Source organism: Phyllopteryx taeniolatus, chromosome 20 (genome assembly GCF_024500385.1).
Source record: "Phyllopteryx taeniolatus isolate TA_2022b chromosome 20, UOR_Ptae_1.2, whole genome shotgun sequence".
Taxonomy (NCBI): Eukaryota; Metazoa; Chordata; class Actinopteri; order Syngnathiformes; family Syngnathidae; genus Phyllopteryx; species Phyllopteryx taeniolatus.
This window is the reverse complement of record NC_084521.1, coordinates 976,547-1,000,937: the sequence shown is the minus strand read 5'-3', so window position 1 is coordinate 1,000,937 and position 24,391 is coordinate 976,547. Positions and strand designations below refer to the sequence as shown.

Here is a 24,391-nt window from a genome sequence, read left to right as displayed (position 1 = left end):
AGCTCCCAGGCGGCGGCGGCGGCGGCGGACGAGCGACCATCTGTGCAGATGGACGACGCGGCTGGCTTGACGAAGCCCCGCCCCTCACTCGAAGGCGACCAATCGGGTGGCCATTTGAAAGATGGAATTTGTACGACCGACCAATCGGCGAGAGTGTTACATAAGAGGTGTTATAGCAGACGACACCTCAAACATTTATACAACCAAAGTTAGCGCTTTATATAAATATTGGCCAATTAAAAAGTATATATACATATAAAAAGAAATGCTTTAAATTGCACTCGATGGTTAGAAAATGTTAACGTAACTGGTAAAAAAAAGTGAAGGGAACACGTCTTATATACGGTATTGTAATGAGAAGTATACTTATTCATTCATTCTACAGCTGCGATTGTTTTTCCAAAGTGCTATATGAATAAAGTTGAGTTAAAAAAGCCCATAACAATGGCAAAAATAAAACCAAAATTTTTTTTTTAATTTTTTTTAAGAAATACACAACTCAAAAGGTTTGGGAACTTACGATTAACTGTATTTTCAATTGTTTTGTATTATTTCATTGCTTTTTGTGTACATAAACAATTATATTGAAGTGAGGGGAGGCGCTTCATTTCCTCAGGTCATAGTCCTGTCAAATACAAAAGTAGTGCTTTGCTGCCATCTTGTGGCAAGTGTAAGTTTTTTTTGGGGGGGTGTCAATCACTCGCGCACCCGAACACCGACCGCATCATTAACAACGGAATGATTTTGAAATGAGAAATCATTGAGAAATTGTGATAAGCAACTATTTTCACACATTCATATGGCTGAAAAAGCCTATTTCTGAGAGACTGGTCGTTTTGCAGTGGCGGTGCGCACAGCTGATGCAGACTAAGACAAAGGCTGGCAGTGTTCCGTTTGCGGGCCCCTCGGGCAGCACAATAGACGACGGGACAATGGGACCTCCTTTGACCCGTTCCGCTGCAAGGCCGGTTTCAGGGGGGCCGGAGCGCTATTGTCTACCCCCCCCCAAAAAAAAGACCCCGTTTTTACACAATAGACAACTTGAAGCCATGCGAGCAGCGTCGTGCGGCAAGTGCTGACAAACACGCAAAGAGTGCGCCAAAACAGTTCGTTGGGCACGTCATACGAATGACGTCATACCGTTGAAGGAAGGCACGCCGCACAAAACCATCCAATTTCACTTCGCTTTTTTAAAGTTGGACAGCTGCCGCCCGGCTCATTCATACACGAAGTAGAAAACAGTTACAATAGGTCAAATTGTTTTTTTTTTTAATGAGAAAATTTCATTTTTTAACTATTTGATTACAAGAAATCAAACTCACTGATTAACATGATAAATAAAGAGTTGTTTAATTTTCAAATCTATTTCTTATTATACATCCAAAATAATTAGCAGATTATTTTATGAGCTCTTTGTTGATCTATTTATGCCGGTAACCTATAGTGTCAGGCGGCACAATGACTTTCTCTTCCACTAGATGGCAGAAGATCCGGTCAACCTGCGGATCCATTCACACAACAGAAGACTAGCTTTGTGTTCATGAACTGGCCCAGATTTCACCCGAGTAAGTCCATTTGTGAGTTAATTACTACCAAAGTACTACTTTCCTATTGAAAGAAGGTTATGGTAGCACAGAGCACAAACGCTGCCAAATGGCAAAAGCCTTTTCAATGAATGGGGGGACAAAATAAAGACAAACAGACAAAAACCTGAAGAAGGGAATACGTGAGCCGTGAACCAAATTTCTGAATATAGATTTTGTGGCATTTAGTTCTGGTGAGATTTTTCCAAGGTAAAATAAGAGCCTCGGCGGCTCAATAAAGGTTGGAAAAGCTGTACTAGAAGGATGAAATATGGCGTAAGAAGACGTGGGTCACGGCCCTCTTGTAGTTGTTGTGCTGATGTTTTTCAATAGTTTCCCCCCCACCACATGCTAAAAAAAAACATTTAAATGTAGGAAAGCACACTCCAACATTTTGAAACACTTTTTCAAGTATTCTTAGTATCTGTTCTATTTCTCTCACTCTCAAGAAATGGGAGCCCTCTATAAGGAAACAAAAACAAAAAACAAAACTCTTAAATACGGGATCAACTTTTTCTACTTTCAGCTAAACTAGCTGCTTCAAACCAAAATGTCTAACTTCCTGTTCAATTCCAAGCATGGGTCCATGAGACATTTTGCTGTACGTGTTCGACCTTTGCACCCATTTTGGCGTTGATCAGTGAAATCCGGGGCTCATTTTTTCGAGCTTTCCCAAGGCCGCTAGTGATCGGTGAAATTGATGAATTTCCGAGCATGTCGAAGCCCCCAAAAGGTGACTCACAATGGCTTCGCGAGAAAAACATTCAGCTTCTCCGCGGAGGTAGCGGTGCAGTGAAAAGTAGCTTTCAGGGCTCAAACGTGCGTCAGGAAATCAAATGGAGCTGCGGATGACAAAGTCTTCATTCCAACGTATGATTCCCGTTTTGTTCTCTTTGTACGACGGGGGCAGGAGTTTACTTCCTGTTCTCTCGCCTACAAAGCCGCCGCCGCCGATTGCGAAGGCCGTCTCTTTTTCACCGATCCACACTATGGCACCTGTGGGTTCCCGTGCCAGCATTAGGGCTGGGCCACGTTCAAGGAGACATACAATGCATATTTAACAAAAAAAAAGGTGTTCCCAGGTGTTTTAATAAAAGCTTTCTGACATTCTTGTGACAAAATACACAAAGGCTAAAGAAATATATCGAGCGCTTTTTACAATCTGGTGGAAATCAGTTTTGGAGGGGCGAATCTGTTCCATGCAAACGTCAAATACGGATTTCGTTGCAACTTAGGAACTTTTGTGGCTGTATTTAGCAGTTTTCTTGAAAAAAGCGACGAGCAACATATCTACTTTTGGGAGCGTTATCGCAAGACTTCTGAGATGTTTACACCTCCGCGTCCAAACTGCAAATCAATCATGCCAGCACAAAGTCGTCTCAGAAATAACTTTTTTTTTTTGCGTTCTGCTACTGTGTGAACGCAATCATCTCAGATCCCTCTGGTGTATTGCAACAACATCATGAGGCTCTCTCCAGTGCCATTAACGGTAAAGACAGCTACAGTGGCATTTGTAAAAAGAAGCAAAAATAAAGGAACTCTTTCGACACAAAGACGCATTTGTGTTCTTTTTAAGCAAGCAGAGAAAAATCCGATACATCCAAAAATGTCATTAGCATCTTGACAAAACGTTTCCTTTGGGACACCTAACGGTAAAGACATTTTGCCATTAAAAGTTTTAAAAATATTACTTTAGAATAGTTTTTGGTCTTGGAAAGAGTTAGAACCTTTTGATGGATAACAACTGCCAATAACTAGAATACTCATCACTAACATTAATAGATTTTCAATAGGAAATTCAGTGCGATGTGTTTACCGTTATTGCTAAAATTATATGAAAATGAGCCATATACTGTATATGAAAACTCCCCCAGTCATTAAAAAAGTTCATAGTTGAAAGTCCATGAAATGAGCTCCTTAAAGGGCTTTTGCCGCCGCCGTGGTCTGAAGTTTTCCGATAAGGAAGCAGAAGTTTTTGCCTGCTTTTCTTATCACTCGGCCTCCCTCGCAACTTGAAGGGTCATGGGCAAGTTTGGAGCCAAAGCAGAAATGTAAAGATCTCTGGAAATCTCCTCCCAAATCTCTTTTGTCGGCCCGCGCACCACTCTTAGCCAAACAACAAGTCATCTGGCAGCCGCTTTAACGCGCCGCGTTGTGTTTTCGTTGCAATTTGATTGAACTCGTAGCCGCAAAATAACAACAAATGAGCGAGCACAATCTCAGCGATCTGTAGGCCGACTCGCCCCATTGTGCCTTTTTCAGGTGATTAAGAGTCAAGAGAGTACGGACGCCACGCGTCACTGACTCTCAGTCGCCGCGACGACCAAAACAAAACATTCTTGAGATGTTTGAAGCGTGTTTGCTCAGTTTTCATGTCCACTTAGGGTCCTCTTCTGAGGGGTCACGACCCCCCGAGGCGGGGCGACAACTACAAAAGGGTCCAAAACAGCAAACTTTGTTTGTTTACAGCGGTCAATCCCAAATGCCAACTGGTCCGGAAATTATAGTTGTTGTTTTTTTTTTTCATTATAAATCTTAATTCACTAGTTGTGAATTCACCTAGTGCTCCTAATTCAGTTTTTGAGCTCAGGCTAAAGCTCTGTATTATATACAGTGGCTATAAAAAGTCTACACACCCTTGTTGAAATGCTCGGTTTTTGTGACATAGAAAAACATTTATGGTTGAAACATTTTTGAAATGATTCATCTTGGTCTCCATTTTTTATATCATAAAAACCTGCCATTTGAGCAGGGGTGTGTAGACTTTTTATATCCACCGTATCTACGTTAACGGCGTACAGCGACAGGCCGAATCATGAGATGCCCTTCCAGTAGATGGCAGAGAGTACAATTAAGTGGTGTATCCATTTGTAGCTTTGTGTTCAACTAAACAGGCCCAGAATTCAAACTAAGTACATTTCTACCTTTTATCTGATATATATCCATCCATCCATTTTCTGAGCCGCTTCTCCTCACAGAGTCGCGGGCGTGCTGGAGCCTTTCCCAGCTATCATCGGGCAGGAGGCGGGGTACACCCTGAACTGGTTGCAGGGCACATATAAACAAACAACCATCGCACTCACATGCACACCTACGGGCAATTTAGAGTTGTCAATTAACCTACCATGCATGTTTTTGGGATGTGGGAGGGGAAAACCCACGCAGGCACGGGGAGAACATGCAAACTCCACACAGGCGGCGCCGGGGATTGAACCCCAGTCCTCAGAACTGTGAGGCAGACGCTCTAACCAGTCGTCCACTGTGCCGCCTGCTGATATATATATATATATATATTTTTTATTTTTTTATTTTTTTTACTTATCTTCCATTATTCACAGAAAAAAAACCTCACATTTTTGCTGTTTTTGTGCTGAGACCAAAGCCCTGTCTAAATCTAAAAGTATGGCTTTGGTGCACTTTTGGTGACAAGGAACTATGTAGAAGTGAGGGGTGGACATTTCACATTTCAGGTTGTTTTTTTAGCTACTATGAGAATGTATGCTTTCCGTGTCGGTCGGTTTTCATTTTATATGTCAACTTTTTAACAGATGCTTTTTTATTTTTTAATAAATGCTCCTTCTTGCCAGGGCCCCCAGGGTTTCTCAAAATGCCCCTCATCACTGACATTTTATTAAGACCGGGAACTGTTTTCAATTGTGACAAACTGCACAATACATCTCCTTAAACAACTCTCTTCTCGCCCGCGCAGTGCGTGAATAACAGAAAACATAGACATGGAATTCCTTGAAAAACAATTCAACGGTGTTGTCTGATTTGATCAGATTGGTGAGGCGCCTGCTCATAACTGAACAAGCATATCATGTTTGTCTATGCGCATGTGTGTGTGTTTTCCATGAGTCAGAGCGGGCCCTGGACGATGCCAACTTGAATAATCTCTCGCCATCTGCCACCAACGTCCTCGTCTGCTCCGCTTTCTCCTTCGTGTGTCAATTTCTTTTGTGTCAGTCACACACACACACACAGACACACACACACACACACACACACAGTAGTAAGTAAATTTCAATGTGTACAAACGTATATTTTGTGATGTTGATGAGTATTTTTCTCATTGGGAGATTGAGTCAAACCTTGTACTTCTGCTTGCCGATCTTACTGATGACACAGATGTGCTGTAAGGAGGGGAAAAAAAGAAATGATGTCATCCCACATGAAAAAAGCCACTTTTAAGCATCCCGCCTCGCATGGGTGGGGTCAGCTTTGACTGACAGTGACTCAAAAAAGCCACAAATGTGACTCCAAAGCATGTCATTTACAGGAAAACCACACGATCGAGGCAACTCAACATGTCTGCTTGTCTCTATGAGTTCTAATCACAATGAAGTTTCAAAGCCAAACTGTACACGCACGGTCGTGAATTCCACCGAGTGCGCCCAAGTCATATTTCTTGGTGTTAGGAACCAACGCAGATAAGAACGAGAGGATGCTTTCAGCTGGACTGATAATACCTGACATTCTGCTGGGAACCCTCCCACGTGTGTGATAAACGGCATGCGGATACTGTATAAAATGCAAAGACGACGTGCCACAAACACGCGTACAAAGAGTCCCACTTATTTGGAAGAATCGATGCCAAACTTAAAGTGTGCAAATGTGAGCTTCACGTGGAAAGAAATGAAAAACAAGAGCATCAGCATTGGTGTTGTGCACGGTCGCTCGTCATCTGAGCTACTTTGACTTGAATGCAAATGAAAGTGTGTTGCCTGCATCTTCGTTTTTTAACCCTATACTGTGCAAGGCTGCAATGAAACATTTTAATCCTCACATTTTACAATGATTTAAAACTTTTAGTTGTACTGTATTTTGTATAGATTCTATATATTTGTATAGAATTTATTTAATCCATTTTCATTTCATTATTTAGTACAGTGATATAGTAAAGTATGGTAGGACTTTTTACAATCATTAAAAATGATATATATAAAACGTGGTTCTGCACCTTAGCATGCTAAGCATAGCGCCTCCCGAATGAGGCCGATGGGAAAATGATGTTATTAATACGTCACAGATGCAGCTGTTAGTTTCCCTGGGCGACAGAGGAGGAGGAGGGGGAGGGGAGGAAACCTGCAAGGTGAGTTTAGTTTTCAGGGAACGGCGAGTGGGTGTGGAGGGGTAATCTCTTTGATGGACTGCTCTCCCTCCCTCCGTGTCTTTCATCCCTTCCTGCCTTTGCGTGCTTCAAAAGGGCGGCGGTCGACGCTTACGTTCAGGTCACGGAAGTACTCGTTGTAGTCCAACGCATAGCCCACCACAAAGCGGTTGGGGATTTCGAAGCCCACGTCTGCGAGAAACACGGGTGGGTGGGTTTCAATAATGTGCGAGGATGGTGCGTGTGAACGTGACTTTCTACTACTCACAGTCAGTCAGGTTCTCGTCCACGTTGGGCGTCCTCTTCACCAGCAGACTGCAAAGAGTTAACACATTCATGTTAACATTCAAAACTCACGGGATCGGATGGAACTTAATGAGTAAAAGGTTACATGTGTACAAAATATTGAGACACATTTCCACCTCCTGGACATAAAAAAAAAAAAGATTTTATATATATATATATATATATATATATATATAAAATAGTAGTGCTGATGAGGTGAAAGGAATTGTGACATCTCAATGAACATCTCAATGAACAGTATATTTGTCTGGCTGGCTACTGCCCCCAGGTTGCCAAGGCGGGCACACCAGAAAGAGCAGCACAATGGTCATTCAATTGATGCAGTGTGACAAAACCTATGTTATTCTTTTTTTTCTATTTAATTAGGTAATTATGGCATGTTTTATGATATATATTAAAATACACATTACAACATGTTTTTGTTGTTTTTTTGGGGGGGTAGACTGGAACAGATTAACAGCATTCCCATTCATTTCAATGGGGAAAGTTGATTTGGGACACGAACGTCGTCACAGAACCACTTAAATTTGTATCTCGGGCACCACTGTAAAACATAATTGAAGAGATTGTCAAGAAATAAACTAGGTTCATGAAGTATTGCTGTATGTTGGGACAAGCCGAAACTGTTTTACGCTATTACAAAAATGAAGCAAATCGATAATTGGATTAAACAAGAGACATATTGATATATTTTCAGGTACAATTATGGAACGGCAATTTCATGAATGAATTATTCTGTCCCAATACTTTTGTCTCCACACTGTAAATTACGAGCAGGCAACTCCGAGACTGCGACAAGCGATATCGCCTTTCATCACACACTTGGCATTTCCTGCCGCAGGGGCATCGGGGGGTCAAACGCACGGAGACGCCCGAGAGAGGCCGACTCACCCCGCGACCTTGACCATCTTGGGTTGAAAGGTCACCACATGCTTCAGAAGGGCCTTCATTGTCTTGCCTGTGTCAACAATGGCCTTGGGGATGGGGGTAGGATGGGGAAGAAGCCACATTTCAACTTCAATTTAGGGAGGTTTAAATGCACAAAATAATGTGATGTGCATCATCTGCACTGCTTTAAAGGAGACATTGTACAAAATGTGCACAGTCTAAAACAGTTCCCAGATGTCTGTAACATTCTTTCATCAAAGGAAAAAAAAATAATAATAATAATAGCACATTTTAGAGTCCGTTATGAAAGCTTCCCGAAAGTTAGCCTTAGTTGCGACGAGGCAAGCGGACCGTGAGGGAAAAAGCGAGCGGCCTAGAGACCACAAAAGCATTTGCGCTCGTGGAGGCAGCAGTTCAACACTAAGCCGGCAAATTGCACATGCCGCCAACACCCCAGCACCAACCTTACAGAGCAGTTGACTATGTGCAGTTTATCAGGGGCTAACACAAATCTGTGCATCCAACAAAACTCAAGGCAAACTAAACTCGCTGTTTCCTGACTTTTTTGGGGGGGGTTCGTCACCAAAACGGGGCCCAGTGACGCACTTTGGAGTCCGGGACGAGTTGCCACTCCTTCGCGATATGAGAACTTCAGCGTCTTCGTTCGCATCAGCGGTTATCTGGCACGATTGCGACATGCTAGCTAACTACAGTATGCCTACACCCCAAATATGCATCTTCCCTTCTGATCATCCACTGGCGTGGCTGCTTTAGAGCGCCTCGTTGTCAGCCCTGAGTGAGCATACATCACGCAGGAAATGGCAGAAGAGTGACCAGGGCGTATTTTTTATTTTTTAAACCCGACTTAACAGCCCACATGCGGACCGGGTATTTGAACTGGCGAGGCCGCTTTAGAGCGCCTCGTTGTCGCGGCGAGGAAAAGCCCCGTGACGACCTGGTGGAATATATTCCAGCCAGCAGAGGCTATAGGCGGATATATTTTCACAGTTTAACATGTAGTTATGAGCAGGCATAAGAAAGATGCTAGAGTAGACGAAGCGTTTAAAAGGGAGAGAACCACTTCATTCTGCATGATTTGAAACCTCATTTCGTACACTTTTTTTTTTTGGTCATCATTCAAATTTAGCAGGGTGGTTAACACTCTTCCCTGTGCTGTGTTAGAAATTAATATTATTATTTTGCATTCATTTTCACATTTCATAAGTAATACTTTTAAGACATTTCTACCATGCATCACTTTTAGAGGATTGAGAACACTTTACGATGGAACTCCTTCAGGGTTTCACCTTGTCGCCTGTTCGTTTACAATTGAAATCCGATATTCAAAGAGAGCGGTGAACAAACACAACACATCAGTGAGGAGGCAAACACTCACCTCAACAATGAGCACGCTCTTGGAAATATGCAAAAAGAGGAAACACACACACATTAGCGACATTTGCATCTGTTTGTGGAATGTTTTAAAAAGGGCGTATCCATGGCAACAATGTCGGCAGTGTGCATACAGAGGAGAATGCGTTCTATTCTGGCCAGTGGTGAACATCTGTGTGGACGCGTTGTCCACGGAAACGCTTTCAGACGCGTCCTTGTTCCCCCTGCGGTGTCTATGGGCTTCTTTGTGAGAACGGAGGAAGTCGGGACGCCTGGCCAAATGTTCGGCCCGCTTCTTACACCTGACTGTCCTTACGTAAGAGTAGGAGGAAAGTGACACGAGTGTGTGCTAATAAAAGTTTTTCCCCATGATGTCGCATATACTTCCAGGTTGGGGATGGATGGAGATTTCCATGAGTAAATAAACTAGTGTAATTTCTCGTGTATAATGCGCATTTCCCACCCCCACAAAAAAAATTGTCAAAAGTCAATAGTGCGCATTATACATGGGTATCAGGGCAAACGGAAAAGAAAAAAAAATCTAATTATATAAATGTATGCCGCCATCTAGTGGTTAGGAAAAACCTGTACACTTTCATTCCAAAATGCCACCGCCACCTAGTGGTTATAAAAAAAGTGTAGCCTACACTTTCATTCCAATATGACAACGTATGACTGCATATATGTACAATTGTGCTCATAACGTTACATACCCTGACAGAATTTGTGAAATATTTATTTATTTTTTTTTAAAAATATGATTGATTGAACAACAACCATCATTAATTTCTTAATGGTTATGTTTTGTTTATTGCTTTTCTGAAATGCTTGACTGTTTAATTTGAATCCCATTAAAATAAAATTAAATGTGTTTAAACTGGTCCTTCATGTTTTCTTTAAAGAATCTTAAAAGTTTTGCCTGGGTAATCAAACATGAGCACAACTGTGTGTTTTCTAATTTACTAAATAAAAAAGTAGGGCTGTGAATGTCAAAATAAGAGCAAGTAAATTTAAAAAAGTATTACGTGTTCAAATAAAGTGCTTCAGAATACCACCAAATTTAAGCAGCGATGAACCCTCTCACCCACGTCCATGTTTATGAAGGACTCGTCAAAATGTAACGCCATGCTCTGCTCGCATTAGACAGAGTAGGCATAAAAGCTGACCAATTTAGCTTTTTCTAGGTTACCTACTTTTGATTGGAGCTCATTTGAAGTATATGAGGCCTGGAATTTACCCCATAAGGTCTGCTTGGAACCAAAATGGCTGACTTCCTGTTCAATTCCACGCATGGTGATCCCTGAGACTTTTTCATGCGTTCTGTTACGATAGAGAAGTCCACCGAATTCCGTGTCCATGGGTGAAAGCGCTGTTGGGGGCTGAATATTTCTACGTGAATTTAGGGTTAGGGTTTAACGGTTGGGGACCCTTAAAATACATTCTCACCAGATAATTGCAAAAATTGCTGAGTTTTCTGGCATGTGGAAGCTCTGAAAAAGACTTTTCATTTGTCGGATGAATCATAATAAACACAGCAATTCCAAGAGTAATAGCAGAAGTGGTATGGCGGAAAACTTTTCGTCCACAAACACACCTTTCCGCGCAGGAAGGACAGATCTCGGCTGCCGATGATGTGCAGATCTTCTGTTGATTGGTCATTCTGTTAACGAGAGGACATGTCTTTTTGTTCACAAAATGTAACAAGAATCAGGAATCCAGATTTTTGGGGGACATGTGATGAACCTTTTGACTTTGGGACTGGATCACGTAAGCAGAGAATCCACGAGAGACGCGTCACATGAATGCAATGTGGGCGAAATCGCAGCCCGGGGGCAAGTCACATGACACCGTGTTTTGACTTTTAAAATCTCACTTTGACATTCAAAAGATCATCACAAACAATGCATCCATCCTAACGTAAATTCTTCTGACATCATCATTGTAAGCGTTAAGTGTACAAAGTAACCAAGTATAAATACTTAGTTACTGTCTTTCTGCACTAGACTCTTCAGGTATCTGTATTTTACTTGAGTATTTATTTTTGAGACGACTTTTGACTCTCACTCCCAACATTTGAAAACAGATGTCTAGACTATTAGACTTCTGTACATGGTGCGAGTACAAGTGTACTTTTGCCACGCGTGACGTTAAGTGTGTCCTTGTCGAGGTAAACATTCCCGAGGTGTTCCGGGTGTGTTATGATCCACCACACGAGGCTGGCTCTCATGTTGACATATTATGATGATGATGATGTGAGGCCTGGAGTATTTCCTGCGTCCTTGGGGTGTCCTGTCTGAATGTGGCCTCGCCCCCGGGAAAACATGAGAAAGGGTGACATCTCGTGGCAGAGGCAGACATGACAATGAGTTGAGGTCATTTGGAATTTGTCGATCCATCCATTTTCTGTGGTTCTTTTCCTCATTAGGGTTGCGGGTGACTGGAGTCGAATTGGGGCATGGGGTGTGGTACACCCAGGATTGTTTGCCAGCCAAATACAAAGCAAACATCGACAAACAAGCATTCACACTTGCTAGTTTGCCATGAAAATGCAAGCAACAGAAAATCGACACTGCAAAAAAAAAGAAAGAGCCTTTGTTCTCGTAATAACGCACCTTTACGCTAAATAATATGACTCCTTACACAAAAATATGACTTTATTTTCTTGATAAAATATATATTTAATCTGGTAATATTACAATTTTGTTCTTTTTTTTAATTTATGTAAAACATTTTTTTGCATAAAACTCAAAAGTATTTTTTTATCTTTAATCTTGTAATATAACGACTCTTTCATGAAAAAAAACATCCTCTTAAAGGATGTTATTTAATTAAATAACTATTCTCGTTTTATTAAATCAACTATATTTTCTGATAAACCTTTAGTCATATTTTTTGAGCAACCTCATAGTATTAGTTTAATTTTATTATTTTTTAAGATTTCATTTTGTCAAAAAGAATGTCTTTGTTGTCTTATAGAACTTTAAAAATACTGTATATTAATCCTGTAATATTACTTTTTGCTCCCAAAAATACAAGATTACCGTAATGTTGTAAAAACAGTTTTTAAAAAAACAACAACTATATTGTCAGAATTTAAAAAAAATAAAAATAATGACTTTATACAACTATATAACTTTATTTTCTCAAGATGTGACTTTGTTCTTTTATAAAACTTTATTTGCTGTAAAAACTTCTTGATATGAGCTTTCCTTAAAATGCATTAAGCTTAAAATATATTTAGTTAGAATTTTGTAATATTGGCGGCGACTGGTTAGAGCATCAGCCTCACAGTTTTGAGGACCCGGGTTCAATCCCTGCTCCCGCCTGTGTGGAGTTTGCATGTTCTCCCCGTGCCTGCGTGGGTTTTCTCCGGGCACTCCAGTTTCCTCCCACATCCCAAAAACATGCACATTAATTGAAAACTCTAAATTGCCCGTAGGTGTGAATGTGAGTGCGAATGGTTGTTTGTTTGTATGTGCCCTGCGATTGGCTGGCAACGAGTTCAGGGTGTACCCCGCCTCCTGCCCGATGACAGCTGGGATAGCTCCAGCACGCCCGCGACCCTAGTGAGGAGAAGCGGCTCAGAAAATGGATGGATGGATGGATTTTGTAATATTATGACTAATTCACGAAAGACTGACTTATATTTTGTAATATTACAACTTTTATTCCTAAAAAAATACATTAAAATTGTTATATTTTGGATTTTTGTGCTAAAAAATACAACTATTCTTGAAAAAATATGACTTTATTCTTGTAATAATATGACTTTTCTTTCCCCACAAAAAGGTGACTTGATTTTCCGATGAGACATTATTTACTATACGACTTAAATGGCGTAATATTCCTTTTTACTTTTAAAAAAATAGGACTTTTATTCTCTTTATTTTCTTAAAAATATGACGATTATTTACGAAGACATTTAAGGCGAACACAAACTTTGTTCTGGTACTATTGCTCCTTTTTTGTGCCAAAAGTCGACTTTATTCGTGTCAGACTGCGTTGTGTGGGAGTGTTTGAAGTGACGCACCAGGTAGCTCTTGAGGCGGATGAACTCCACGCGGGTCTCCAGGTACTTGTTGGAGTTGCGTCCCAGCACCTTGATGCACTCCACCAGGTCGACGCAGAACTCGTAGCCGCCCTTCAGCACGCACAGCACCACGATGTTGTCGTCCGCAAAGTCCTCCACGATGTAGCGGGCCAGCCGTTCCGTCCTGCACGTAGCGTCGTGAGCGCGGACGACTTGAAACTCGTCATGCATGGAGACTTTTTGTGAACGTGTTGCGGAGCGCACCTGTTCACGACCACTCCGTGTGGAATGTAAACGTTGTCGATGTCGTGGCGGTAGTGCTCCGGGTAGGTGAACAAGTCCAGACTGTATCCCGTCCAGTCGTCTTTGATCTGCGAAAACGGGACATTCATCTCTCTGTTATTCGCCCCATGAACTTGTGTAAAATGTTGTACCAAATCTACTTTCTTCATTTCGTAGCGTTTCTGTTGGCTGCGCTGCTTCCAGTACATGCTGATGTTGGATTTGTTGTCCAATCAGATTTCAACCTCTGTGTGTTGCCATGTCAAATTGTCAATGTAATCCGCCCAGGGCCATATTTTTATATATTAAACATGGCTTTGGCCTGAGCACAAAAAATAGTGACTAGGTGAGATTTTCAGTTAATAACAGAGGATAGGTTGACAAAAAACAAACAAAAAACGTGAATATGCTGTCACTCAATTCCGCTAATTCTTAGAATTGTGATGGCTGCGTGCACAAGTTGCTAAACTGAAATTAATTTTCATGACCTTTGAGTGTCACCGCTGGTATGGAAATTTAGATCGATAGCCCTTTTATTAAATGATGAATCCAAAAAACTAAATTAGACAGTTTCTTTTATTTTGTTTTTGTTCATATTTATTTATTTATTTATTTATATTTCATATTTTCATTTCCGTCATTGTTTTAGGTTTTAAAGAAAAAAACAAAGGTTACCAATGGAAATTCCAATTTTGCTATTTTTCATTCAAAAAATACAAATGATACAATGGTAGCATGACTGGAAATTGAAAAGTAGCAGCACACAAGAAATCACTGAATCAAATAAATACATAGTTATCACACACCAGGCATGCACATGTGAATAATAAAAAGTCACTATCAACTTCTTTTTCTATTTGATTTCAGGTTTCATTTGGACAGCCTTGAGTCCATCAGTATTTGACGGCTTCTGCTTTGCACTTTTGTAAGCTTTGCCCGTGGCGCGCCATGTTGACCATCGTAAAAGGAAGCGTGTTGTGACTTTTGCGACACCCTGTACTCGATACGCAACGTCAGCCGTCTTGCTACCATTTTGCTTATCTAATTTAGTAAAATAAGCTAACCAAAACACAACGAATGGGTCTTTCTCTTACAGCGGCAATCAAAAATGAACATCGCTGGAATTTTTGATCCCGTGACTCTCGTGAGGATCAGCGGTTCAGAAAATGGATGGATGGAATTTATGATGAGTGGGTGTACCTAATCAATTGAGCGGCGGGTCACTCTGGCTTTTGAAAACGAAAAGGTTTTGTGTCAGACGTACCACAATTCCTCTTTTCTTCCCAGCGTGTTCCATTTCTCGCAGGGTGAAAATAGTCCTGTGGGAGGTCAGAGAGTTCCCAGGAATACTCCGGCAGCGCTTGTGCTCTTTGGGTGAAAACATACACACAAAAAAGAAAAAAAAAAGTTCCTTTGGCAGAGAAAAAGGCAGGACGAGATGTGCACGAAAGTTCAATAACATGTAGCTGCCGTATGGGCTACTCACCGCTTTTGCTGGTTTCTCGTCAAGAAGAATCAAAACAGTGCGTTGTTCCTGGCCACATGCGCCTAGCGATCACGCTCCGGTCATTTGTCCCCCCCTTTTTTTTCCCATTCCACTCGTGGGGAATGTGAGAGCTAATGGACTTCATGTGACACCGTTCAGGCCCGCTGCTGGCCAATCAATACATGAAGACACCAACGCAAGCGCGACACCACGACAGCAAATCTTTGCAGGTTTTCGTAGGAATGAAGGCCAGCAAAGCAGCTTTTTGTCTGTTTGTTTTCAGATTACATAAAATGTCATCATTGGATTTGCATAAACTCTGAGGAGGGTTGGGTCAGGGGTGGCACAATTAAATTATCATCATCTTTCCTTATTTTCTCATTGAATAATGAAAACCGAAGAAATTGAGTCCAAACCAAAAATAACTGTACATTGTAATATACTGACATTAGTAGAAAAGTGACATTTAAAATTTAATTAAGCCAAATTGCAACTTTTTACGACATTTTTATTGCCACTTGAGACCTCTCATCCACTAAATGTGACTATAAACGTGGCTTCAATGTCATATCGCAAGTTTTAAATACATTTTGCCATAACATGTTTGATATACTATGACAAATCTGATTAAACTTTATGTTAAAAAAAAAATGGAAAAGAGTGGAGCGAATAAAGGTTATCTGATATCTTATAAAATACGTTTCCAACATTTTTAGTGATTGTAGCTTGCTGGTCAAAGCATTTACTTGTGCAAACTACCGAAATCTATCCCATAGAAATGAAATATTGACTTGAGTTATTCTATTTTCAGCTGGTTGGACACATTAGACAACAATGTGTCTTTTTTGTTTGTTTGTTTTAAAGGGCAAATTTAAGGACTAAGTTTCACTTTTAATCTCCCCAAACGTTTGTTAAATGGTGGTGCGGGTACCAAGAAAAAAAAACAAAAAACCAGGAACTTTCGATAAATACGATTTTCATTTCATCCAAGCTAATGACAGAAACATGAGGCCAGTATATACGGTATGAAGATATCTCTATATGCAATTTAATTTACTTTGGTATGAGTGTGTAATAAGTAGAACACTAGAAGATATATTTTTGGGGTGGCTTGAAAAATATTTGTGTGGTTTTTTTTGTTTAATTTGCAAAAGTTATGTTTACTAGTTAGTAAGCAGAATTAGCACAAAAGCTACCTTCCAAAGCTTTGTCAAAAGGTGCGGTAACAATGTGGCATTTTCAAGAGCTTTCAATGGCTGATTTAAAGATGAAGTGTCATTTTTAAGATATTTCAGGCATACATTTTGGGAGCTCAAATTAAATCCGTCCATTTTAAGGATCCACAGACACCCCGCAAAGTCGGTTTTAGCAATGTCTGTTGTTTACTTGTTACTTAACAGGATGAGCAGAAAACCGACACCACCAATTTCCACAAAATTTTGTAATGGGGTGAGGCTTGGGGCCAAGAGAAAAGCCAAGACATTTTGATTGGCATTTTCCCCAAAGTCCTCAGTGACACTGCCATGAAGCCTGAAGGTGCCAAACGTAGCGCTCATTGCCGGGATTGCCGGGCCTCGGCGCAGGTCTTTGCTACTTGGCGATGTAAATGGTCTTGAACCTCTCAAAAAGGCCCACGTCGCTCTCCAGCTGCTTCATTTCTGCCTCCAGTTGCAGCTTGCGATTCTTCCTCATCAACGTGTCCACGACCACCGGCAGACGCCGGTACTTGTCCTGGAGCTCAGCCAAGGTCCTCCTCAGGCTCTTGGAGGGAAAAAATGTCATCTTCAGGATTTTTTTTACTGGATGTTTTGGCAGAGAGTCAGTCTGGAAGTACCTCCAGGTTGGCCTGTCGCTCCTCGTCTGACAGCTGCCTCATGGCGCCTCGCTCCATCTGCTCCTTCATGTAGTCGTTGTACTCTTCCACAGCTCTTTGCACTCCCTCGCCGCGATGCTGCAGGTACTGGGGCACCTCGCCGTAACCCTGGAAGCGGCCCAGAAGAACATTACCGAGCCCCGGACATCGCACGGGGAAATAAAAATGTCCAGCTGTGGCCGCAAATTTGTATTTCGTGGCCACGTTAGATCTACAGAGTGATTGAAAAGTACCTCCTATTTCAAAATACTGAGTGTTGAGCATGAGATTTTATTTAAAATTCGATATGGGCATCAAAATTGGCCACCAGCTTCTCCCAGGAACTGATTTCACTTTGAACTCTCGTGGCATGGAAGTTCGTGGCTGTTCATATTCGGCCTGAAAGTCCTCCCAAAGTCTTTGGATTGGCACAGTGGACTCGCTCTGTTAACCAACCCCAAAGGACCACAACATACTCATTTGTGGCAACAAAATGCTAAATTGTGGCCACAAATTACTAAACTTTGGCCACAAAATAATAAATCGCCTCCACAAAACGCTATTTTGTTGCCACTAATAAGGTGTAACCCACACATGAAATATTAATTTGTGGCCAAAACCTAGGTGTCAAGCAGGTAAAATGTCTGCACAAAGTACAAATGAAAAATATTAATATCCTTCCTGGACAGTTGATTAAGGATGGATGGAGAGCACTTTCTTTAGAAACCTTCAGGTAGCGAAATGAGTTTCTAGCAAAGATGGGCTCCATTTGCTTACCAAGACATCCAAGTTGTTTATAGGAATGATACTCTGAAGTAATTTGTATTTGACAATGTGCGTCCGCTGCATGCGCCACATGCGCCTAGGCTCCGTTACACTACTTGACGAAGTCGAATTTGGCAGCTTGGTGTCGAAGTTCTGCCTCCACCGGTGAAAATACACTCCTCACTTTTATTGTCTTTATAGCCACTCACTTTTTTTCCCCCATCACATTCTGGGCTAGCATCGTCCAAAGCCCCTAGCGACGCCCCCAGTTGTTATGGTAACGAAACCGTACTCGCCGTCGGCCCAGCAGGAGACGGGACTCATTGAGCAGTGGGGAATTAGGCGAACCGTGCGCACAAAATACTCCATTGTGGCCACCAAGTAAGTTCACAAAATGCAAACTAATATTTCTGTAGTGGTACCATTCCCGGACCGTTGGGTAAGCAAATGGAGCGCACCTTCTCTAGAATTGGTAAAGCAGAGGACATCGCGTATTGCGGATTTGAGCAAGGGTGGGCTCCATTTGCCGGAGTTGCAGATTCCCCACCCATGTCATAGCTAAGGCTCCGCAGATGGTCTCATATGTGTCTTAAAGCGTTACCTTTTTCTTGACGTACTTGGGGACCAGTCCGGAATGTTCCAGGAGCCCCTTGTGGCCTCGGTTGGTGTCAACAGAAGCTGCCAGCGGTTTCATCCGCACGGGTGCCGTTGTGATCTTGATGGAGTTTCTCACCGTGTGAAGGCCCACGGGCGGCTGTTCGGACCTCAAGGGGACGCTTGGCTTCTTTGCAGTGCACATGCGATGAGGACGCTCTTTTTCTGCGGGACAAAAGTGAGAGTCAATGGGACAATAAGGACTCAAATGATAACTTCACGGTTCGACAATGAACTCACTTTCAGGCAATGTGGGCTCTTTGGAATGCTTTTTGAGGTATTTATCGGGAGATGGGGTCTCCACCTTTGCTGGGCCCATAGTTTTCATTGCATTCTTGGGCACCTTGTCCTCCAGGGGAATTGCTGGCCTAAACTTGGACTTGTACCTGCACAAATAGCACAAAACACATTTATTTTAAAATATTCAGTCAAATATTCACAAACTAATAAAGTCAAATACGTTGCGAGAGAGTGACTGCAATGTCTGAAAATGTAAACCTGACATACAGGTACAACTTAGCTTGTGTGTGTGTTCATCTCTGACTTACTTTGGCTTTTCAGTGTGAACCAGCTCAGGTAAAAAATTGTAGATACTCTCTTGGGGATAAACCGTCTTAGCCATGTTGACAATGTTCCAATGAATCGAGTTGAAGCCGGTAAATGTCGTAAAATTCCGTCAAAACGTCGCAAATTAGACGCACTAACTAACGTTAGCTCGACAGTTCTCTGAGGATTCTGCTTTGGCTTGTTGCTAGGTAACATGCGTGGACCGTGCGTTGCCTTAACTTACCGTCGTTCATTAGTCAACCTTGTGACTTTTCAGCTTATGGTTATGATTTTATTTGCCCCAGTTTTACACAAGTACGTACTTTTTAAACACTTTTGCCGTTAAAATTGCATTATTGGGGGAACACGCTTTATTCAAATCACACTTTCAACAAACGTTTACCTACGAATGTCAAGTACCATTCAAAACAAAAGTATCAATTCCGTATCTCCCTAAATCAGCATTTATAAATATTAAATTAATAATAGCCCATTGCAATAAATAAAAGTTAGTCGTAAATAGAATTGGATTTAAATTTAACAGTATGAAAATTTGCAATTTTCTAATAACCCTGAACGCAGCGTAAAACATTTGCACGAATGAGGAAAATAATTAAGTCAGAGAATATCAAGTGACTATTATAATTTAATAAGACAACTATTTATTAAATATTGGTGTAATATATAGTATATTTACACAATGAAATTGGACGTGACATTCGTCCTTTCATTCTGCAAGAGTTCGATTTGTCCCTCCGAACGTGCCGTAGTTGTTTTGAAATTGCAATATGGCGCCGACCACAACAACGTTTCTATATAGTTGTACGGAGTCTACTAAAGCATAAATATTTGTACCTGAGGGCCTTAATCGGCTACATTTGACGTGAGTATACATTTATTAAGGCTTTATTTTAGACGCCACTTGACGAAGGTTACGAAGAACAATTACGAACAAAGTTAGAGTCGCTAGCAAGCTGGAAGCCTCTCTGAATCTTCAAGATAGGTTGACTTGTGTGCCTTCACTGACGAGTGTAATTCGTTCCGTAACCAAGCTCGTAACTTAACTGACTGGTATATGAAATAAATTCCGCCCCGCCAGCCTGCCCAAAAAAATCACCACCATATTTGGTTATTTATTTTTAATATAGACAAATATCACTGCATTGTAAAATGCATATTAAAACTAGGGATGGGCCAGTACTGGCCTTATTTCAAGGTATCTGGTACTCGTGAAGACTGCCGATCCCAGCCACTCATACGTAAGGCAAAGAAATCTGACATCGACTCAGTCCTCCTCCCCTGTAGTTGGCGCTACACTGCGGCAGTTTGACACATCAGCGAATCGTCACGTTTCGTTAGAAAGATGGGTCTTTGTTCATAATTGTCATTGTGTTAATTGAGATTTTATGTTTCCAAAGTATTTGTGATATTGGTACTCAGAATCAGTCAGTATTCAAGAGCGAATACTCGTACTGGTGTCGTCTGAAAAAAATTGGTATCGAACAGCTCTAATTGCAACATAAAAATGACCGTAAAAGAAATAAACTGGTTATATAAATTGTAATTAAACCGAAAGTCTCACACACACACAGATACACAGAGTAGTACAATTGTGTGTTGTGTGCCTTTAAGGGGGCGTGGCCGATTGAGTGACCTCAGAGCTGCAGTCAGCGTATGCTTCATGCTCCTTTCAAGTGTATTCATTTTGTATTTGTGTTTGACTGTCATTCAATAAAAATCTGAAAGTGCATCGGTGACTGTAGCCAATATTTTTTTTTCTTGCGTCACTTGAGCGGTGGCTTATCTGAACGCTGCCCATGAATCACATTTTTGCTCCCAACACCGAGGAAAAAAACAAAATGCACTTGTTAAGTCAAGGCACAACTGTATTTGCTGAGCTGAAACCACTTGTAGAAGTGAATTCACAGCAACAGTGATTCTGTCCTTTCAGTTTGCCATGGATTTACGAGGAGCAAGGCAGGTTGCTCTAAGAGCATTCAGGTGCAGCCTGGGTCCGTATTACATCAGAAATTCACAACTTTTCACCCGAACCTCCGCTGCCGGATATCTCAGAGAGAAGAACATCATAATCATGGGTCCACCTGGAGCAGGGAAGACCACAGTGGGCCGGATCGTGGCCCACAGACTGGGACTCCCAGCCGTTGACGTAGACGACGATGTCTTGGAGGCCACGTGGAAGATGCCAGTCGCTGCCAAGCTGGCGGCCGTCGGCGGCGAGCGTTTCCTGGAGGAGGAAGGTCAGGTGTTGCGTAACTTTTCGGCTTCCGGGTGCGTCGTTTCCCTGACGGGCTCCAACCCTCTTCACCCCGAGGCCATGCAGCACGTCAAACAAAGCGGCGCCGTCGTCTACCTGGATGTGGACGGCGAGGACATCCTTCAGAGGCTCCACAGAATGAAGGTGGACAGGATCGTGGGCCAAGAGGCAGGGCGGTCCATCAGGGACATCCTGCAGTACAGGAAGCAGTTTTACGAGCGGTGGCTGGATGCGCGGGTGCTGTGCGGTCGGGGGGACACGGTGGAGGAGGTGGTGGAGAAGGTGCTGCAGGTCGTGGATAGATTTCACAACCACGCCGCAGAGACCTACGTGTCCACCAGGGCTGATAGCGAAGGATCGAAAGTTCACTTCAGTGACGTGGTGGTGGAGGGCCTGCCCCCAGACGGGGGTCTCTACGTACCCAAGAACGGCTTCCCAAAGATAGCTCCGCGTGAGTGGTTGCGACTAGTTGGTATGTCTTACTCAGAGCTAGCTTTGCTATTACTTGAAAAGTGCATCCACCCATCCGAAGTTTCTGCTGTGGATTTGAGAAAAATGGTGTACAGGGCGTACGGGTCAAACTTTTCTACCAAGGAGGTTGCGCCCGTCAAGCACCTGATGGACAGTACGTACGTCCAAGAGCTTTTCCACGGCCCCACCGCTTCCTTCAAAGATCTGGCCTCGCAGCTGATGCCCCAACTCTTCGCCCACTGCCTGCCGCCCATGTGCAACTACTTGATCCTGGTTGCCACGTCCGGCGACACGGGCAGCGCCGTGCTCAGCGGCTTCGGCGGTCTGTGTGATGCCGACAGACGCAGGACGGCCGTGCTGGTCTTCTTCCCCGAGGACGGCGTGAGCCACATCCAGAAGCTTCAGATGACCAGCTTGGACCGGAGCCACGCCAAGGCCGTGAGCGTACGCTCCGACTTCGACTTCTGCCAGAGGAGCATCAAGAGGATGTTCGGCGAGGCAGGCCTGACGGGGCACCTCGCCGTGGAGTACGGCACCGTGCTGAGCACCGCCAACTCCATCAACTGGGCGCGTTTGTTACCACAGGTGAGTCTATGAGCTGAAAGACTTCAAGTGCAACTGAACTATTGTACAGCGTCCGGGGTTGTGCGACTAGTTTTCATGAGTGGCCGACTGTCGTTTTTCTGCAATTTGACATTTGCATAATTTTCAAAAGAGATGAGAACAAACCACTGATGTTGCACTTTCATAAAAAGAAAGAATCCAAAAGGGTTATGCATAATTCAATATTTTGTTCATACTGTTCAAATTGTTACTGTTACACCGGTCTGCATCATTCATTTCCTAAAAAGAAACAAACAAAACAAAGCACTTTCCCAAAAGGAATTTTTTTTTATTTGAGATTATTTCAGGTATTAAATAATTTACTACTAGCAGTTTCATTTCAAATGTCATTTCCAATTTTACACTTTCATTTTGTTGTCTAAGTGTACCCAATGTGCATGAATGCCAAATGACAAACCCGATCATGATTTGTAGCATACCCTTAACACTTTTGCATCTTCGGTGCCTTACACATACACAATAAATATTGTAAGCGTTCCTTCCTCCCGCAGGTGGTTTACCACTCCGCCGCCTATCTAAACCTTTGCCGAGATGGCGTCATCCAGTTCGGAGACCCCATCGACGTCTGCATCCCGACCGGTAACTTCGGCAACGCCATGTCCGCCTTGTACGCCAAACAAATGGGCGTCCCCATCCGGGAAGTCATCTGCGCGTCCAACCGCAATCGGATCGTGTCAGACTTCGTCAACACGGGTGAGTACGACCTCCGCGAACGCCGTCTGATGCCCAGCCGCTCCCCGGCCATCGACATCCTGAAATCGTCCAATTTGGAGAGGTTCGTCTACCACGTCTCGGGCGGCGACGGCCCGCTCGTCAAGGACTTGTTCGCGGGTTTAGACGAACGGCGGCACTTCAGCCTTCCTGAGCCGCTTCTCGGCAAGATGCGACAGGAAGTACGAGCTGACTGGTGCTCGGAACATGACTGCATGGCGGCCATCCGGAGCGTTCGCACGCAGGCCGGCTACGTCCTGGACACGCACACGGCCGTGGCTAAAGTTGTGGCGGACAGGCTGCGGGACCAAACCTGCCCCGTCGTCATTAGTTCCACCGCTCATTACGGTAAATTTGCGCCCGCCGTATTTGAAGCTTTGCAAGTGGAGAACATTCCGGAGGATCCTTTGGAGCAGCTGAGGAAGCTGCAGTGTGCTGCATCCAGACCGGGAAAGAACAGGGACTTGATGGATTGCCTCAAAAACCGAAAGAGACGGGAACACGCTGTTTGTGAAGCAGATTACAGAGTGCTGGTAGAACAAGTGGAGCGCATGATACAGGACTCCTTCCTTAAAGTAATGTAGACCTTCACCGCTACAGTGGCACATTGACTTAAAAGTTGTATTTGTTCCGTGACCATGTTTGTAATCAGTGCAGATGGACTTGAACGATCTGAAGCACACTGCAAAAGCAACCAAAGAGTTTTTGAAGGCAAAGAGGTAGAATGTTATGCAGCGGCCAAGTCAATCACCTGACCTAAATCCGATTAAGCATGTATTTCACTTGCTGAAGACAAAACCGAAGGGAAAAAATGCCCCAAGAACAACCAGGAACTGAAGCCAGTTACAGTAGAGGCCTGGCAGAGCATCACCAGGGGTGAAATTCAGCATCTGCGTTCCACACTTCAAAAATTTGATTCATGATTTTTCATTTGTCCCATTACTTTTGGTTCCTTCAAAAGTCGGGTGAAAGTTAATAATTCCTACAATGTTCACCTGATTTGGATGTAAATACCCTCAAATTAAAGCTGAAAGTATTGGGTTCGTTTCAAATGCTTGGTGGTGGTGTTTAGAGCCAAAAAGATGAGAGTTGTGTCCATGTCCCAATATTTATGGACCTGAGTGTACATGGTTGCTACTTTGCGGATTTTCAATACTCCGGGGGCTTCTGGAACGTTACCCTGGTGACGAACAAGGCACTGCTGTAGGTCGTTAACGTGTTGGAGTTGTTGGATCTCATTAGATTTTGTACCTAATGAAGTGTCCTGCGAGCGTATAAAGTGCGGCTCACCCCGGCGGCACTTTGCTGTTTAGACCAATGTGAAACCGAGCGTTACATAATGAAGCGCAGGCAGGGGCTGTATACTGTGCTTGAGGGGTACATTTTTGCCCCCCTCAGCAAGAATTCTATCTATCT

At 42.9% G+C, this 24,391-nt stretch overlaps 3 protein-coding genes across 4 annotated transcripts; 1 reads left to right on the top strand and 2 right to left on the bottom strand.

Moving 5' to 3' along the window:
- Positions 1–615: 615 nt before the first annotated feature.
- On the bottom strand, positions 616–15,053 carry LOC133470385 (phosphoribosyltransferase domain-containing protein 1-like). Of its 2 annotated transcripts, XM_061758735.1 has the most exons (10): positions 14,856–15,053; positions 13,574–13,680; positions 13,310–13,493; positions 10,874–10,939; positions 9,284–9,301; positions 7,891–7,973; positions 6,962–7,008; positions 6,809–6,885; positions 5,675–5,716; positions 616–5,537 (listed from the first exon to the last, which is right to left on the bottom strand). In XM_061758735.1, exons 1-10 carry the CDS (start codon positions 15,051–15,053, stop codon positions 5,442–5,444), a joined length of 918 nt encoding a protein of 305 aa, XP_061614719.1. In that variant the 3' UTR covers positions 616–5,441. The 2 variants fall into 2 exon arrangements, with proteins under 2 accessions (XP_061614719.1, XP_061614720.1); XM_061758736.1 differs by lacking the exon at positions 616–5,537 and having other exon boundaries at positions 5,669–5,716.
- A 1,601-nt stretch (positions 15,054–16,654) lies between these two features.
- enkur (enkurin, TRPC channel interacting protein) lies at positions 16,655–19,108 on the bottom strand. Its single transcript, XM_061758737.1, has 5 exons — positions 18,897–19,108; positions 18,589–18,734; positions 18,296–18,513; positions 16,912–17,058; positions 16,655–16,838 (listed from the first exon to the last, which is right to left on the bottom strand). The coding sequence occupies exons 1-5, from the start codon at positions 18,968–18,970 to the stop codon at positions 16,668–16,670; spliced, it is 756 nt and encodes a 251-aa protein (XP_061614721.1). The 5' UTR covers positions 18,971–19,108; the 3' UTR covers positions 16,655–16,667.
- Positions 19,109–19,608: 500 nt separating this feature from the next.
- Positions 19,609–24,027, top strand: LOC133470384 (threonine synthase-like 1). Its single transcript, XM_061758734.1, has 3 exons — positions 19,609–19,777; positions 20,846–22,225; positions 22,756–24,027. The coding sequence occupies exons 2-3, from the start codon at positions 20,852–20,854 to the stop codon at positions 23,557–23,559; spliced, it is 2,178 nt and encodes a 725-aa protein (XP_061614718.1). The 5' UTR covers positions 19,609–19,777; positions 20,846–20,851; the 3' UTR covers positions 23,560–24,027.
- Positions 24,028–24,391: the final 364 nt, after the last annotated feature.

Bases quoted from the DNA above. Each gene is read 5' to 3' on its own strand.
- LOC133470385 (XM_061758735.1), bottom strand. From the start codon at position 15,053: ATGTTATTGAACTTTCGTGCACATCTCGTCCTGCCTTTTTCTCTGCCA. The intron at 10,940-13,309 runs GTGCGTCACTTC...TCTCGTTAACAG, and splicing joins TCCGCCTCAAGAGCTACCTG to AATGACCAATCAACAGAAGA. The intron at 7,009-7,890 runs GTGAGTCGGCCT...AACTCTTTGCAG, and splicing joins AAGATGGTCAAGGTCGCGGG to TCTGCTGGTGAAGAGGACGC.
- enkur (XM_061758737.1), bottom strand. From the start codon at position 18,970: ATGGCTAAGACGGTTTATCCCCAAGAGAGTATCTACAATTTTTTACCT. The intron at 18,735-18,896 runs GTAAGTCAGAGA...CTATTTGTGCAG, and splicing joins GTTCACACTGAAAAGCCAAA to GTACAAGTCCAAGTTTAGGC. The intron at 17,059-18,295 runs GTAACGCTTTAA...GGCCGCTTCCAG, and splicing joins CCAAGTACGTCAAGAAAAAG to GGTTACGGCGAGGTGCCCCA.
- LOC133470384 (XM_061758734.1), top strand. From the start codon at position 20,852: ATGGATTTACGAGGAGCAAGGCAGGTTGCTCTAAGAGCATTCAGGTGC. The intron at 22,226-22,755 runs GTGAGTCTATGA...TTCCTCCCGCAG, and splicing joins GGGCGCGTTTGTTACCACAG to GTGGTTTACCACTCCGCCGC.